Below are 16,542 nucleotides of genomic sequence, written 5' to 3'. Positions count from 1 at the left end.
GAGGTGTTCAAACCGTTTTTCTTCTCCACTGCGTGGAACAGATGGCGCGAGAGTGCACCGCGCCTACTAATACCAGCCACGTTGGAAGGCCAGTCGGGTCATGACACCGTTCAAAATACAGTTATGCGAATGCCCTTACCAACGTAGGTTAGCCGCTTGCCCCTTGCCTATTTTTCCCTTAAAAGTGACCGGTTACTAATCGCAATGTCGTGCGCCTACGACCAGATTGATTTTCTAACGTGTTGGCGTGACTCATTGAATATCTTCCTCTGTTCGGCCTGCATGCATGTACATGTTGTCTGCTTACTGCTTATGTGATTGGGAACATCCAACTCAATCTCAGCCCTGTCCAGCCGGCCTCTAGCATCACTCTCACACTCCAGACTAATTATAAGACGTTATTCCGCCTCGAGCAAGCACAATTGTTCGTTTTAACCAAACTAGCACTGATACGAGCAGCGCAGTTCTATATCGACAACTTGGTTAGCCGTCCTTTAGCATGTGTCGACACATTAGAGAAAGCTCTGGAGGCTCATTAGGCCATTAACCCTGGTGACAACCTAGTGACCGACGAAACTATGAAACTTCCGTCCAATGTAAGAGACCTCAATGATGAATGCCATGATTGTGAGAATCAGCTGCGTAGTTGTAAGTTGGCTTTCCTTGGTCTTCCCTACGCCGACGGTGAAACCTGGGAACAGTCCAAGTCTTCGGCTCTTCCCTTTCGCTGTGAAAACTTGACGTAACACTTGACGCTAAAAATTTCGAGCGTGGCCCTTGGCTGGGCCATTTTCATGCTGACAAAAGCTGGCTCATTATTGGGAAATTCAACGCATTTTAAAGATAAATAGGCTGCTACATCTCTCAGCGGCAAACTCAAGAACGCGTCCTTTGCTATACGCGAAGATTATTCAGCGCGTGGCCCCTTGCCAAGCGTAAGCTGCACCAATACGCGCTAGAGAGGAGCTTATAATTCAAACTCAGGGTCAGCAAGCTCATTGTCAAAAACAAGCTATATAGCTCAGTTCAGATACCGATGCTGTGATCGGACTCCAGTTTTACCCACCACTGCATCCTCCTACCCGCTTCCTTTCCCCGCATGTTTCTAATAATTTCACTGCACGTGTGAAAACAAACCATTATCGCTTATCCGTTACTTCCCACATTTTCAGTTTCATGCCAAAAAGAGATATTGTTGATGGTTTTCTTTCTGATAATAACAGTGACATCGCAATCTTCACAGAATCATTGCTTGGTTCCGGCGTCGACAACTACAAACGTTTGCATGATGCATTAAGCTTGTCTATTTATAGATACGATAGGAGAAAACGTAAGGGATGTGGTGTGCTGGTATTTATCCGGTCATTTTTCACCTCAAGCCAGATTGCCAGCAATAGCACTCGAGAAATTGTATGCATCGAGTTGTCATTCAGAACCAGCTCTACGAACATCTTAATTGCATCCACATGGTACTCGCTGACTCATCGCACCGTTCCCCTATGCCAAATCCCTACCTTCCGGCGCTTCTAACTTTCCCGATACTGACTGGACAAAACTAGCAGCATCGTCCAGAATTTCTAGTGATTTCCTTCAGCTTACCCTACTGTTCATTCTGGTTTAAAGTGTTCACCTACCCACTCTTGGAAGTAGCATACTTCACTTAGTTCTTGTCTCGAACCCTGTTTTTTTTCGACAACTGCAATTCACATTGTGCTAAGTGACCACAGAGCTATCACACTTATTCTGTCTGTACCTACATCAAAAAAGATATTTATAAAAATGCATTTGAGACTATAACAAGTGTGATGATGTTTATTCAGAGAAGTCGCAACGAGGTCGCGACGGAAAATGGTCGTACGGCAAGTCTGGCAAAGGCGGCACAAACTCTCGCGCAGAGCACGGAGTTTTTCGTTCTCTTCTGAAGGCGCATACGCGTTGGTGCGTATGCTCCACTACAATACCCCCGGGGTAAAGAGTAGCCATCCTGGCGACTAGGGGAGTAAGCGCAATGAAATGGTCGTAGTAGGGCTTGAGACGGTCGACGTGTACGGTCTCGCGTCCTCGTCGGCGCAAATCTGGCGATTGTGTTAGGGGATCGATGATGTAATTCACCGGCGAGGTCGCATCAATGGCACGGTACTGACCATGGTACCGGGTCAGAAGTTTAGTTGAAAGGCCAGGAATGTGCCGGGGCACCCAAGGCCACACAAGGGCGCCAGTACGAAACGTAGGAGCTATGTGATGAACGTTGTCATGTCGTGTCTTTTGTAGACTTTGAGCCTCACTTGTCAGAGACCGAGCCAACTGACGGCAGTCTTCAGCGTATCTGGCGACTTCCGAAAGCGGGGAGCACTCAGATGCATCAGGGTGGTAGGGGAGTATAGTGTCGAGGGGATGGGAAGGTTCGCGGCCGTACAACAGAAAGAACGGGGGAAAACCGGTAGTCGCTTGCGTCGCGGTGTTGTAAGCGAAGGTAACAAAAGGTAATACAGCATCCCAGTTAGTGTGATTGGAGGAGGTGTACATCCTCAGCATGTCGCCAAGTGTGCGGTTGAACCTTTCAGTGAGACCATTCGTCTGTGGATGGTATGCGGTAAATTTCGTTGAATGATGTTGCATTCCGCGAGAATAGCTTGGATGACCTCCGACAGGGACACTCGACCCCTATCGCTGAGTAATTCCCGTGGGGCACCAAGGCGGAGAATGAAGCTGCGCAGAGTGAAGAGTACAACTTCGTGGGCGGTTGCTGCCGGTAGAGCTGCAGTCTCAGCGTAGCGTGTCAGATGAGCGAAGCTGACAACAATCCACCGGTTTCCAGAGCCACTATATGGGAGGGGGCCATAGAGGTCGATACCCACGCGGTCGAATGAGCAAGGCGGGCATGGGAGTGGCTGTAACATGCCAGTAAGGTGCCGCCGAGGTGTCTTGCTCTGTTGGCAAGTGCTGCAAGACTGAAAGTATTTCTGCAAAAAGCGATACATTCGTCGCCAGTAATATTGTTGGCGCAGCCTTTCGTAGGTTTTCAGGACACCTGCATGAGCATTTTGGGGATCTGCATGGAAAATCATGCAGATGTGAGAGCGCATATGAGTTGGGACCGCAAGGAGCCACTTCCGACCACAAGGCATGTAGTTGTTGTGGTACAGAATGTTCTCTCGCATGGAAAAGTGGGCTGCTTGCTGGCGTATCGCTCTCGTGGAAGGAACGGCAGACGGATCGGTAAGTAACAATGCAAGGTCTGGGTCTTTACGCTGCACCGAAAGCATGTCAGTGGTGTCTATTGGTGACAAGGTGGTAAAAAGGTGTGACAGAGAAGCCATATCTGGTGTTAATGGCGATCGTGAAAGTGCATCGGCATCCGCATGTTTGCGACCGGAAGGATATACGACACGAATGTCGTATTCCTGCAGTCGAAGTGCCCAACACCCCAGACATCCGACGGGTCCTTCAAGGTAGACAGCCAACATAGAGCGTGGTGGTCTGTGACCACGTCTAAAGGACGGCGCAAAGGTTCCGGCGAAACTTCGTCAACGCCCAGATTATGGCCAAACACTCCTTCTCTGTCACGGAGTAGTTCAATTCAGCCTTCTTGTGAGCGCCACTTGCATAGGCGACTACGTACTTGGCTTGGGGTACCTTTCCGTTGTGCCAAAACTCGGCCATTACCGATGCCACTTGCATCGGTGTAAATTTCTGTGGCAGCAGTGGGGTTTTAGTGACGATGAATAGGCGGTGAGGGCAGCAGGCGGCGCATCTGGCGAAATGCGTCGTCACATGCAGGAGACCATGCAGATATACCTTTGCTGTTGGAAAGCAGACTCGTCAGAGGTGCGATGATGGACGCGAAGTTGCGCACGAAGCGATGAAAGTAGGAGCAGAGGCCGACGAAACTTCTTAAGGCTTTCAGGGATGTGGGCAGCGGGAAGTCAGCGACAGCTCGAAGCTTATCGGGATCCGGAAGAACACCGTCTCTTGTGATGACATGTCCCAAAATGGTTAGTTTTCGTGCTGCGAAGCGGCACTTCTTGGTGTCAAGTTGTAGGCCTGTAGAAGTTAGACACGTCAGAATCTCATGGAGACGAACAAGATGTGTCGGGAAATCAGATGAAAAGACTACGATGTCGTCCAGGTAACACAAGCAAGTTTTCCACTTGTGGGCACGCAAGATGGTATCGATCATGAGCTCAAATGCGGGAGGCGCGTTGCAGAGCCCAAATGGCATGACTTTGAACTCATATAGGCCATCCGGCGTTACAAAGGTTGTTTTAGGGCGATCACATTCAGCCATTGGCACCTGCCAATACCTAGAACGCAGATCCAAGGATGTAAAGTACTCGGCGCCTTGTAAACAGTCAAGAGCATCGTTTATTCGTGGTAGCAGGTAGACATCTTTCTTTGTAACCTTGTTTGAGCGGCGATAGTGCACACAAAATCGAACAGTGCCATCTTTTTTCTTTACCAGAACCACAGGTGCCAAGCGCTTTGAGAAGGCTGTATGAGTCCACGTTTAAGCATGTCATCTACTTGCTCCGTAATGACGCGGCGCTCTTCGGCGGAAACGCGGTAAGGACGCTGTCGCACAGGCGAATGTGAGCCGGTGTCAATTGTATGAGTGATAGTCGGGGTGTGGGCCAAAGCAGGTTCTTGAAAGTCGAATGAAGAGCGAAACTTGTTAAGGTGAGCAACAAGTTAGCGGTGATGCGAGGGGAGAAGGTCTGCGTCAATAGCATTGTCGAAGGCTGACGAACGTGATGGCTCAGATGCATGAGTGATTGCGGCACTATGACATGCATGGCGTTTCGTAGGGAAGAATAATATCATCGATACGGTCGACAGGCTGTACATATCCTAACGTTTCACCACGAAGTAAGCCAATGGGGTAGTTCCAGTGGTTGTTAGCCAGCATTATGGTTAAACCACGCAATCGTGAGAACGGCAAATGGGAGAACGATGACCTTGCGTTCAGTAAAACCCGGAGATGGCGTAAACACCACCGTGGCCTCAGATTGCGCCACACATGAAAGGCTAATAGGGACTGAACCTTCTGGAGGCAAGGTGATGTCGTCAGCAATGAGTTTGCAGAGCAGAGGAGAACGGTCGGGTGGTGGAAATTCACATTTTGGCACAAGAGACCGTTCGGCACGGGAACAATCGATGATAGCTTCATGACGTGATAAGAAATCCCAACGCAGGATAAGGTCATGAGAGCAAGATGGTAGACCGAAAAATTGGGCGACGTACAAAGCGTGTTAGATGACGACGCGCGCCGTACACACAGCCGAGGGATGAATGCGTGGCGCGCTAGCCGTCGACAGCACCATGCCACAGAGAGATGTGGTCACTTTCTCTAGTTTCAGACAAAATTTCGCGTTCATCACAGAAACGGCGGCCCCGGTATGAATTAACGCTAATGTGGCGACTCTCTCAACATCGACATCAACAACATTTTGTGGCGAAAATGGAGGCCTTGAGAATTGCGAACAAGTTGCAGTTCTTGCTCCCGGAACTGCACTGATTAGTTTCTCTCCTCAGGAGGTGGTCGACGACGCATGTGCGATGGCGATCGGCGATGAGGGGATGGGAAACGAGCAGTTGATGGGCGGCAATCCGAGTAGGAGTGCCTCTGTTCATATGCAGACGTGGTGGCCTGTTGCGGCACGTAGGTAGGAGTTCCGAAGTATGCGTGCGCAGGTGTGGGATGGCGGTGGCAAAAGCGTTCAATGTGACCGGCGATGCCACACGCGAAGCAGATAGGACGATTGTCTTGAGTGCGCCACTCATTAGATGGACGGAAAAAGCGAGATGGGCGCCTGTAAACTGGAGGCGAGGCCGGAGGAGGTGAAGCCGATAAGGAGACTGGATGTGGTGTGGGCCGCGCGACCACAGCTGCGTGGCTGAGAGGTGAAGGTGGCGCAGGTGGTACGTAGCCGGCAGTTGAGAGATCAGATGGTACCGAAGTGCATTGGTAAGGGGCCGGAATTGTAGGGAGGACATCGCGAATTTCAGTGCGTATGCCCTGCTGCAGTGTCGAAGGCAGGCTTGTGGTGGGCGCGTCGCTATGCGGCAGCAGGGAGAGCTGTCGGGTGACTTCCTCCCTGACGAAGTCTTTAATCTGGTTCGACAGCATTCCTTGGCGAACGTTGCTATTTGCGAGTGCGACGGCCGAGATCGAATCTGGTGATGGGACATTCTGTCGGGCGATGGAACGCTGACGACGCAATTCATCGAAGCTCTGGCACAGGCTAACGAGGACTGCCACCGCGGTCGGGCTTTTCGCCAGCAACATCTGGAATGCGCCATCCTCGATGCCCTTGAGAATTTTTCGAATTATCTCTTCTCAGGCATATATGGGTTAACACACCTGCAGAGGTCGAGCAGATCCTCAATACAACTAGTAAACGTATTACCAGGCTGCTGGGCTTGGTGGCGTAGACACTGGTCAGCGTGGAGTTTGCGGACCTCTGGTCAGCCGAACGCTTCGGTCACGAGGGTTTTAAAGGTGGACCAGTTGGCGATGGCGGTTTTGCGGTTGGTAAACCATAGCTTGGCGACGTCAGCCAAGTAAAAGATAACATAGACGAGCTTAGAGTCGTCGTCCCACTTGTTGCTGTCACTTACGCGTTCATACAGGGAGAGCCAGTCTTCAACGTCTTGCTCACCACTGTCGCTGAAGATTGGTGGATCCCGCTCACGGGTAGCGCCACGGCAGGTCGACGGGGCAGCTGTTGGTGCTGGCTGTGCTGGGATGGGCTGGTTGGTGAATACGTTGGTCATGTTGTACGGTGGTTTTTCCGCCAGCTTGCGAGAGCGGAGCTCGAGGTCTGCTTAGGGATCTCAGCACCTCCATCAAATGCAATGATGTTTATGCAAACAGAGAAGTCGCAAAGAGGTCGCGACGGAAAATGGGCGTACGGCAAGTCTGGCAAAGGTGGCACAGGTTCTCGCGCAATCAGAGCATGGGGTTTTTTGTTCTCTTCCGAAGGCGCATACACATTGGTGCGTATGCTCCACTACAGAAGGCCCACATTGCACCCATCAACTCTGACCTATTCTTCGTTTCATAAGCCGTTGGCAGGGTTGTGCAAGGTGCAGGCTCTCTCAGCCAATCAAGACAGAGCGCACTTCATAAGTGTTTCTGTCGCGTCCGTTAATTCATCACGGGGCCCCGTCTGTGTAAAAGTAGGTGTACTATACAAAGTATTTTTTTATTTTCATATCACATCGCGCTCTGTACTTTTTACCTGACTAGATTATTTTCGAAAGGGATAACCTGCTTTTCCATGAAACCGGTCTGGCCTTTTGTATTTATTGTCATTGTCACCAGTTCCTACGAGCTCTTGTGACTTTCGAGTTTTTTTTGTTTATGGAGCGTGTATAATAATATACATTTCACTCATGGAATCAATCAACAAAACAATGACGGAATCAATCGATCTGAAGCTTTATTTTCACTTTTTAGTGGTCACTTGCATAGTTCCTTGTTATAGCAAAGTGTCAGCATTTTGAAGCTTAAACGTCTTGTTTGCCGCTGCTACGAAGCCCTGCACGTCGCTACGAACAAGCCATATGAAGCTCAGCACGCAAAAAGATGACCAGCAGCCTCACCGACGCAGTCCACACGGTATTGGTACCCGCTTGCGTGTACGTTGTCGACAAGCTTCATGAGCTCCGCCTTCACCTTGCCGTAGCTCCACGCAACGCTTTTAAATGCGAAGCATTTCTTAGCGAACTTCGGTGACTTTGAGCGTATCTATCTATCTAGCCACCTACGTCTTTTAGCTCTCCTAGCCGTTTCGATAATGGTATCGATACCAAACTTGGTATGGCATAACATGACTGTATGAAGAACATGTTTAAGTGGTCATAACATCGGAATCATGACATGTCATGAATGTCATGATTAACATTTCATGGTCCGGCAGCTCTTACGGTAGGTTCGTTCACATGGCATGTTGCAAAACACGTATGGTATGGTCTAATTGCATGACGAACACAAGCGATAGACCCTAACATAAAAATCTTGACACGCGTGTCATGTAACAACATGGTATACATAACACGATCATGATGAGCTCGCGGCCGTTTCGCTAGCGTCACATATACCGGATTCGGTACTGCAGTGCGTGAATGGATGACAAAGGTATGATACTGGTGCAAACATGATAAACATGAGATGCGTGTCATGTAACGACATGACTGCATGCTACGCTGATGATTCGCTCGCGGCCGTTTTGCTAGTTTCACATGTACGAAACTCGGCATTACACGACGCGAACGGACGACATAAGTAAATGACACATCGAAACATGATAATCACGACATGTGTCATGTAACAACATGACTGCAAGCCACACTCAGGATGCACTCGCGGCCGTTTCGCTAGCTTCACATATGCCAAATTTGGTATTACGCGACGCCAATAGATGACGAAGGTATGTGACTGGTGCAAACATGATAATCATGAGATGCGTGTCATGTGGGAACATGACTACACGCCACAGTCAGGGCGTCAATACATTTAGACGTGACGTGGTGCGCGTGCTCGCCAGCGTTAATTTCGCCGCGTTACGCCAGCGTTGCCACGCAAGGCGCCGGTCCTGCCATATACTCGCAGGTGTGTGCCGCGTTGCGTTGCTTTGACGCATGCGCGTTTCAGCGTGACCAGTGTACCTCCGTCACGAAAAGAGGGAGACGCAGTGTTGTCTGAGTAGCGCATCGGCGCGAAATGCAGCATGACACATTTTGCGCCAGTTGCCGTTTGGCCACGCCGACGGACGCTGGTCACGCCTGGCGTCAGGCAGTAGAGTGCTCGCGCTTTGCTAGCGTAGCGTCACTGTGTCTAGCGTGCGTGCACGTCAACGCTACATTGAAGTATATTGGGCCCTTCATGATGCGCTCGTGGCCGTTTTGCTAGCCCCACATACACCAAATTCGGTGTTATGTCACGTTAATGGATTACGAAGGCATATGACTGGTGTAAACATAATCAAGACACGCGTGTCATGTAAGAACATGAACACACAGCAAGTTCATAGCGTGCTCGCGGCCGTTTCGCTAGCTCCACACATACTAAATTTGGCATCACGTGACGTGGATAGATGACAAAGTTAAACGAAACATTCAAACAGTTTAATCATGACACGAAAGTCATGTACGGCATAATTTACCTCCCCCTCGTAACGTGGTGTTTTTATAGTGACATATCAACATTTCGCATCCGTGCTTCGCATATCATCGATTCTCACTGCACGTGGGATCTACCAATTTTTTTCAGAAAGCCAGGCCTGTGTGTCCTGTTTGAGGCTACTCATGCACGCAACCTTTTCTTGGTTAACAAAATGATCTGGGACGTTATCTATAAATATAAAACTGCCAGGTGATAGCAATGGAAGCAGCTTCTAGACTTCGCCACTGGGCTTCAGAATACGAGTCGAGAAACCAGATGGACGGGCTTCGCGTGTAGAGTGGACAGTTCCGTATATCCACACCCGATTAGGCGTGCAGCCACTGTAGGGCAAAACTTCGTTTGGGAAAAAAATGGTCTAACTTGGCGTCGTAGCTTCGCCATTTGGCGCAGGTGCTGGCGGCGACTCTGGACAATGTGCCTTGCTTCTATGAGAAAGGCGTTCCCAAAGCGTTTTTGTACTTAAGGTCAACCTTCTGTAGCATCCTTTGCATCGTCGTCGTGGACATGGTCGCAAACGTATCGCTTTCGTTGAATCGCTGGACCACTTTGGTGATAGTTGGAATTTTCCTTTCTAAAAAAAATGGCATATGCCACGTACAGTGGGATTCGATGATATGTGAAGCAGGAATGATGAAGGTTGATATTTTACTCTAAAATTAGCATAATGTTACGAGATGGAGGTAAATTATGCCGTACTTGACCTACGGGTCACGATTATCATTTCTGGATGTGTCGTTTACCTCCGTCATCTATTAACGTCATATAATACCAAATTTAGTATGTGTGGACCTGGCGAAACGGCTGCGAGCACGCTATGAGCGCGGTATGTTGTCATTTTTTAAATGACACGCTTGTCAGCATTATCAGGTCTGCACCAGTCATATACTTTAGTCATCCATTGACGTCACGTAACGCCAAATTTGCTATATGTGGAGTTGGAAAAACGGCCGGGAGCGCATCATGAAGGGCCCAATACACTCCGATGTAGCGTTGACGCGCGTGCAAGCTGGGCACAGCGATGCTACGTCAGCAAAACGCGAGCACTCTATAGTCTGATGCCAGGCGCGGCCAGCGTTCATCGGGCCGGCCCGGCGGCAACCGGCGCGAAATGCGATATGCTCGCGCCGATGAGTTACCCAGACAACACTGCGTCGCCCTCTTTTCGTGACAGAGGCATGCCGGACACGCTGAAACGCGCATGCGTCAAAGCAACGCAGCGCGGCGCGCATCCTGCGAGTATATGGCAGGACCGGCGCCTGGCATGGCAACGCCGCGTGACGCGACGAAATGAACACTCGCGAGCACGCGCACCGCGTCACGTCGAAATGTATTGGCGCCTTGACTGTGGCATGTAGTCATGTTCTCACATGACACGCATATAAAGATTATCATGTTTACCTAAGTCAAATACCTTCGTCATCAATTGACGTCACGTAATACAAAATTTGACGTGTGTGAAGCTAGCGAAACGGCTGCGAGCGCATCATGAGTGTGGCATGTAGTCATGTTGTTACATGCCACGCATGTCATGATTATCATGCTTGGATGTGTCATTTACCTAAGTCGTTTATTCGCGTAACGTAATACCAAGTTTGGTACATGTGAAGCTAGTGAAACAGCCGTGAGCGCATCATGAGCGTAGCATGTAGTCATGTTGTTACATGACACGCATATTATGATTATCATGTTTGCACCAGTATCATACTTGCGTCATCCATTCACGTCCCGTAATACCAAATTTGGTATAAGTAAAGCTAGCGAAATGGTCGCCATAGCACCATGAGCGTGGCATGTGGTCATGTTGTTACATGACACACATCTCACTATTATCGTGTTTGCACCATTCACATACCTTCGTCATCCATTCACATACCGTAATACCAAATTTGGTGTATGTGACGCTAGCGAAATGGCCACGAGCGCATCATGAGCGTGGCATGTAGTCATGTTGTTACATGACACGCGCGTTAGTGATTTTCATGTTAGAGTCGGTCGCTCGTGTTCGGCATGCAATCATGTGATACCATACCAGTTTTCCAACATGCCATGTGAACGATACCACCACAAGACCAGCAGGACAATGAAAAGTAAATCATGACATTCATGACATATTTAACATGATTTTTACGTTATGACTAGTCAAATATGTTATTCATACAATCATGTTATGCCATACCAAGTTTGGTATTGATGCCATTATTGAAGCAGCCAGGAGAGTTAAAGTCGTAGGCGGTTATATAGATAGATAGATAGATAGATAGATACGCTCAAAGTCGCCGAAGTTCGCTGATATATATATATATATATATATATATATATATATATATATATATATATATATATATATATATATATATATATATATATATATATATATATATATATATATATATATATATATATATATATTTATTTATTTATTTAGGAGAATACTGCCAGTCTGAATGCCAGACTTTGGGCAGGGGTGGGCGGTACAATGAACACAAATGCAGGAAGTACAAAATATTGAACAGATTATACAGTGGTACAAAAAAAAAAGGAACGCGTTGATTCACATAGAAAGGAAACTGGAAATGCAGTCCACAATTGCCGTGCCATACAAGGCTATACTGAAAACTGCACGAAAGTAGTGCTCAGCAGGTTTTGCTGTGTGAAAAAAAAAAAAAAAAAAAAAAAAGTTCAAGTACAAGAATAGTCAGCAACAATTCAAAAAGTACATCCGGGCATGTTAGTTGCAAGCGTGGCAAATTGTAAGGCAAATATTTTGTCTAAAATGGGCACAAGAACAAAGGCACTGTAAAGGAAATGGGAGTGTAGCTATCAGAAAGATGGAGCAGGTAACGCACGGAGAAATGATTTCAGATCGACACTTTCCAGAGCCTCTGGTGGCAATTTGTTCCACTCGTTGATTGCGCGGGGAAAAAAGGAGTACCGATATATGTTAGTATGACAGAGAAGCTCATCAATTCTTTTAGGGTGGGAGGAGCGCGTTTCGCGGCGCAAAATTGGTTTAATGTAATTGGTTTTCCGAATTGCTAGCTTGTCATTATATATGAGGTAGAGCAACTTCATTCTTTCATGGTAACGTCTCCATTGCAAAGTTTTCAGCTTAGCGCTTTCCAAAAGAGCTGATGGAGATGTGTCGTGTCGGTAGGCATTAAACACGAACCGTACAGATTTTCGCTGTATTGATTCAAGTTTATCAATGTTAGCTTGTGTGTGGGGGTCCCATACGGGCGACGCGTATTCAAGTAATGGTATTACGTACGTTTTATATGCGAGTAGCTTAGTCTCGCGGGTTGCTTTAGCTAGCGTCCTTCGTAAATAACCTAGTTTTCTCAAAGCCTTTTTTTCAATGTAAGCTATGTGATCGTTCCACCTTAAATCAGATGTGATTACAAGGCCAAGGTACGTATATTGCGAAACGAATGATAAGGAGTGATTGCCTAGGTTGTATCGGAATTTTAAAGGATCTTTTTTGAGGGTTATGGTCATCGCAACAGTTTTTTTGGGGTTTATGTTCATTTGCCATTTCGTACACCAGTCTTGAATTTTAGATAAAGAATCGTTTAAAAGAAGCTGGTCGCTAGGATCATTCACTTCTTGATAAAGCACGCAGTCATCTGCGAAAAGCCTTATCTTAACTGGTATATCGCGGACAATGTCATTTATAAAAACCAAAAAGAAAAGAGGCCCCAGGACGGATCCCTGAGGTATGCCGGATTGAACTGGCGCGGATGGCGAGTTGGTTCCACCAACTGTGACGCACTGGTACCTGCAGCTCAAGTATGCTTCGATCCAGGCTAATAAAGAGTCATTTTTCAGAATCGCCTTGAATTTGATTAGAAGCTTACGGTGTGACACGCGGTCAAACGCTTTCTCAAAGTCTAGAAATAATATATCAATTTGGCTTTGTTTGTCCAGACCAGAGGCAAGGTCATGTACCATTTCGAGTAGCTGCGTAACCGTCGATAAGCCGCGTCGGAAGCCATGCTGGCGACTGTCTATTATGTTGTTGCTTTCGATAAACGCGGAAAGGTGCTTGAATATTATGTGTTCCAGAACTTTAACACATGCGCATAACAACGATATTGGTCTGTACGCGGAAGGTATGTACTGGTTTGCCTTTTTTGGTATGGGAGTTATTTTGGCGTAACGCCAGTCATGAGGAAGTTCTGCTCGAGAAAGAGATTTCCGAAAGATTAGGTTTAGGTACTTAGAACACCATTCTGCGTAGCGCACCAGAAAAGCATTAGGTATGTTGTCGATCCCACTAGATTTCTTATCATCTAACTTGAGCAGAAGGGAAAATACGCCCTCTTCATCTATTTCTATATTGTCAATCGGTGGCAAATCACCAAACAAAAGAAATTCAGGTTCCGTGCCATTATCATCAGTGAAAACTGAACAGAAGTATTCATTGAGTATGCGCGCTGTTTCTGAGCTGTTAGTCACCGCATTGCCGTCTAAGACAAGAGTAGGTGCCGATTTTTTATTTGGTGACAGATACCTCCAAAATTTCGCCGGGGACGAAGAAATAAACTTTTTTAGTTGCACGTTTTGATAATGAGCTTTAGCGTCAGCAATACAGTTTTTAAGCTGCAATCTCAGTGCGCAAACCAAGTTGCTTGTGGACGCTTCGTTGCGCCGTTTCAGTTTTTGTTTTACTTTTTTAAGTCTTCGTCCCAAGCGTACTATCTCTTTGGTTATCCAGGGGTTAGTGTTCCGTATTATTTTACGCTTACGTGGTACAAATTCGTCAATGCACTTTGTCACAAGGTTTTTGAAAAAGTTCCACAGGTGATTAACCGAGTGCTTATCCGACTCGTAGAGGGATACAAAGTGTGCGAAAGAGCTGTCTAGTACGTCAAGTACGTCAACATCACTTGCACGTGCAAACACAGGAACAAAAGTTTCTCGCTTTGTCACCTTGTGGATACAGCTTAATTGCATATCCAGGCATACAATTTTGTGGTCCGATATACCCTCTAAGATTCGGATAGTTGGATTTCGCTGTAATACCCTGTGGTTGACCAAGAATAGATCCAAGACTGATTGTTTGGTACCTTGGACTCGAGTAGGTGCATGAACAAGTTGTGTTAAATCATGAAACAATACAAGATCAAGAATATGTTCAGCCTCATTTGAAAGCGCATAGGGAAAGTCATTGTCCCAGGCAACGTGGGGAACGTTAAAGTCTCCAACAAGCATTAGATTACTGGAGTGATTTCTATAAGGCAATAAAAAGTTATTAAGCCTTTCGTAGAAAGATATGTCTGAACTAGGGGGCCTATAGAAACCGCCAATTATCAATGCACATTCTTTCAAGATAACCTTCACGACAACACATTCGATTCCTATGATGTCGGGCAGTCTCAACAACTCCAGCGAGTCCTTGAATATAATCGCAACTCCGCCACCACGCGTATCTCTATCGTTTCGAAGGATGCAGTAACCCGAGGGTGTAATTTCGTAATCACCAATGTCGCTGTTAAGCCATGTTTCTGTGATTACTATAATTTCTGGATTGTGCGCGATGACTATGCTTTCCAAATCGGTTGTTTTATTTACGATGCTGCGAGCATTAATGTTTAGGCAAGTAAAACTTTCTGTGTGACTGTGTGGTCACGCATCTTTTTGCCTTGCCCTAGATCGGCGTTTTGAAACTGATACTCTAGTCATTTGTTCGTCGTCCCATTCAAATAGCTCATCATCAATTCTAATTTTATCGTGCACGAGTCTGACTTTCTTTCCCGATTTGCGTAGGTCAGCCGTGCTATCCCAGAGCTGTTTTCTTATTTGCCTAGTGGCAGCGGAGAAGTCTTCAGACACTGACATGCGCTTTCCTTTTAGCTTAAAACAGTTTTGTAGAACGGTTATTTTTTCACGATGGTCGAACAATTTCAGTATCACAGGGCGAGGTTTATTTGGTTGGCGACGCCCCATTCTGTGTAATCTTTCTACTGAGTGTACTTCTACTCCCAAAGTATCTTTAAAAAGCTCAGTAACGACCTTCTCGCTTAGGACAACGGTTGATTCATTCTCGCTTTCCGGAATACCAAATACCACAAGGTTGTTGCGTCTGCTTCGGTCTTCTAAATCCACAAGCCTTTTTTCAAGGCACTGCACAGTTTTTTCGATTTTGTCAACTTTTTGCAGCTTGGATTCAATGGCGTTTAGCCTTTCTTGTATAAGTTTCTGACCATCAAGTAATTGTTTGAGAAGTTCCGCGGTACTAGGTCCGGGATTGAGCTCTACGTCTCCGCACAACATTAGCAAAGACCGTACAAGATCCCATGTATTCACAAAAAAAGCATGTAGACAGCTTGGGCACGTCAGCTGTATAAAACAACGATTGCTTGTTTTAACTGAGGAGTAATCGACACCAACCTGTACAAAGAACAGGAATGGGTTTGACATGACGCCGTTCCGATGCCAGCCGACGTGCCCACTGCGCGGGTGTTGCTGCAGCCGTCCTTTTATAGCCATAGTCGATGCAGTCGAGGCGCCATCATGCGGTGTAGAAAGATTCAGCACGTGCGGTTCTTGGTCATGGGTAAGCTGCTGATACGGGAGCGTGATGGCATTTATCTTCGTCTGCGTAGTCGATGCGCTGGCCGCCGTAGACACCACAGGCAGGAATACCTGTACAAAGAACAGGAATGGGTTTGACATGACGCCGTTCCGATGCCAGCCGACGTGCCCACTGCGCGGGTGTTGCTGCAGCCGTCCTTTTATAGCCATAGTCGATGCAGTCGAGGCGCCATCATGCGGTGTAGAAAGATTCAGCACGTGCGGTTCTTGGTCATGGGTAAGCTGCTGATACGGGAGCGTGATGGCATTTATCTTCGTCTGCGTAGTCGATGCGCTGGCCGCCGTAGACACCACAGGCAGGAATACCTGTACAAAGAACAGGAATGGGTTTGACATGACGCCGTTCCGATGCCAGCCGACGTGCCCACGTCTCTCTCTCTCTCTTTATATATATAAAGAGAGAGAGAGAGAGAGAGAGAGAGAGATACGCTCAATGTCACCGAAATTCGCTGAGAAATGCTTTGCATTTAAAAAGCCTTGCGCCACTCTTCCCAAGATGACGAGGTCAAAATCGTCCAGCTCTTTCGTCCGATCACGGCATTTGTCGCAAGATTCTTCAGTGCTTTTGCAGGCGTCCTTTGCGTTTTCCATCGATACAGCATTGGCTTGCTCACCTGGGTCAGGTTTGCGGTCTTCTTGATAAGTGCATGCAAGTTTTCACGGTCCCCACACTTAACGCGAAGCCCTTCAAGAACGTTTAAAAGCAATCTGCTTCACCAGCTTGGGGAAATCGCGCACATCCGAAGTATGGCTGATTGGTC

General features: G+C 47.3%; 2 protein-coding genes across 2 annotated transcripts in view; both read right to left on the bottom strand.

Moving 5' to 3' along the window:
- LOC119166691 (dipeptidyl peptidase 1) overlaps positions 1-16,542 on the bottom strand; it is a 245,086-nt gene that overhangs the window by 184,120 nt on the left and 44,424 nt on the right. The window lies entirely within an intron of this gene.
- On the bottom strand, positions 11,686-16,166 carry LOC142783799 (uncharacterized). The gene is made up of 2 exons (XM_075882404.1): positions 15,578-16,166; positions 11,686-11,833 (listed from the first exon to the last, which is right to left on the bottom strand). The coding sequence occupies exons 1-2, from the start codon at positions 16,115-16,117 to the stop codon at positions 11,792-11,794; spliced, it is 582 nt and encodes a 193-aa protein (XP_075738519.1). The 5' UTR covers positions 16,118-16,166; the 3' UTR covers positions 11,686-11,791.

The sequence above is a fragment of the Rhipicephalus microplus genome, unplaced genomic scaffold (genome assembly GCF_043290135.1).
Source record: "Rhipicephalus microplus isolate Deutch F79 unplaced genomic scaffold, USDA_Rmic scaffold_12, whole genome shotgun sequence".
In the NCBI taxonomy this organism is placed as follows: Eukaryota; Metazoa; Arthropoda; class Arachnida; order Ixodida; family Ixodidae; genus Rhipicephalus; species Rhipicephalus microplus.
This window is presented reverse-complemented; position numbering and strand designations above follow the sequence as displayed.

Bases quoted from the DNA above. Each gene is read 5' to 3' on its own strand.
- LOC142783799 (XM_075882404.1), bottom strand. From the start codon at position 16,117: ATGTCAAACCCATTCCTGTTCTTTGTACAGGTATTCCTGCCTGTGGTG. The intron at 11,834-15,577 runs GTTGGTGTCGAT...TTTTTCACACAG, and splicing joins CATTCCTGTTCTTTGTACAG to CAAAACCTGCTGAGCACTAC.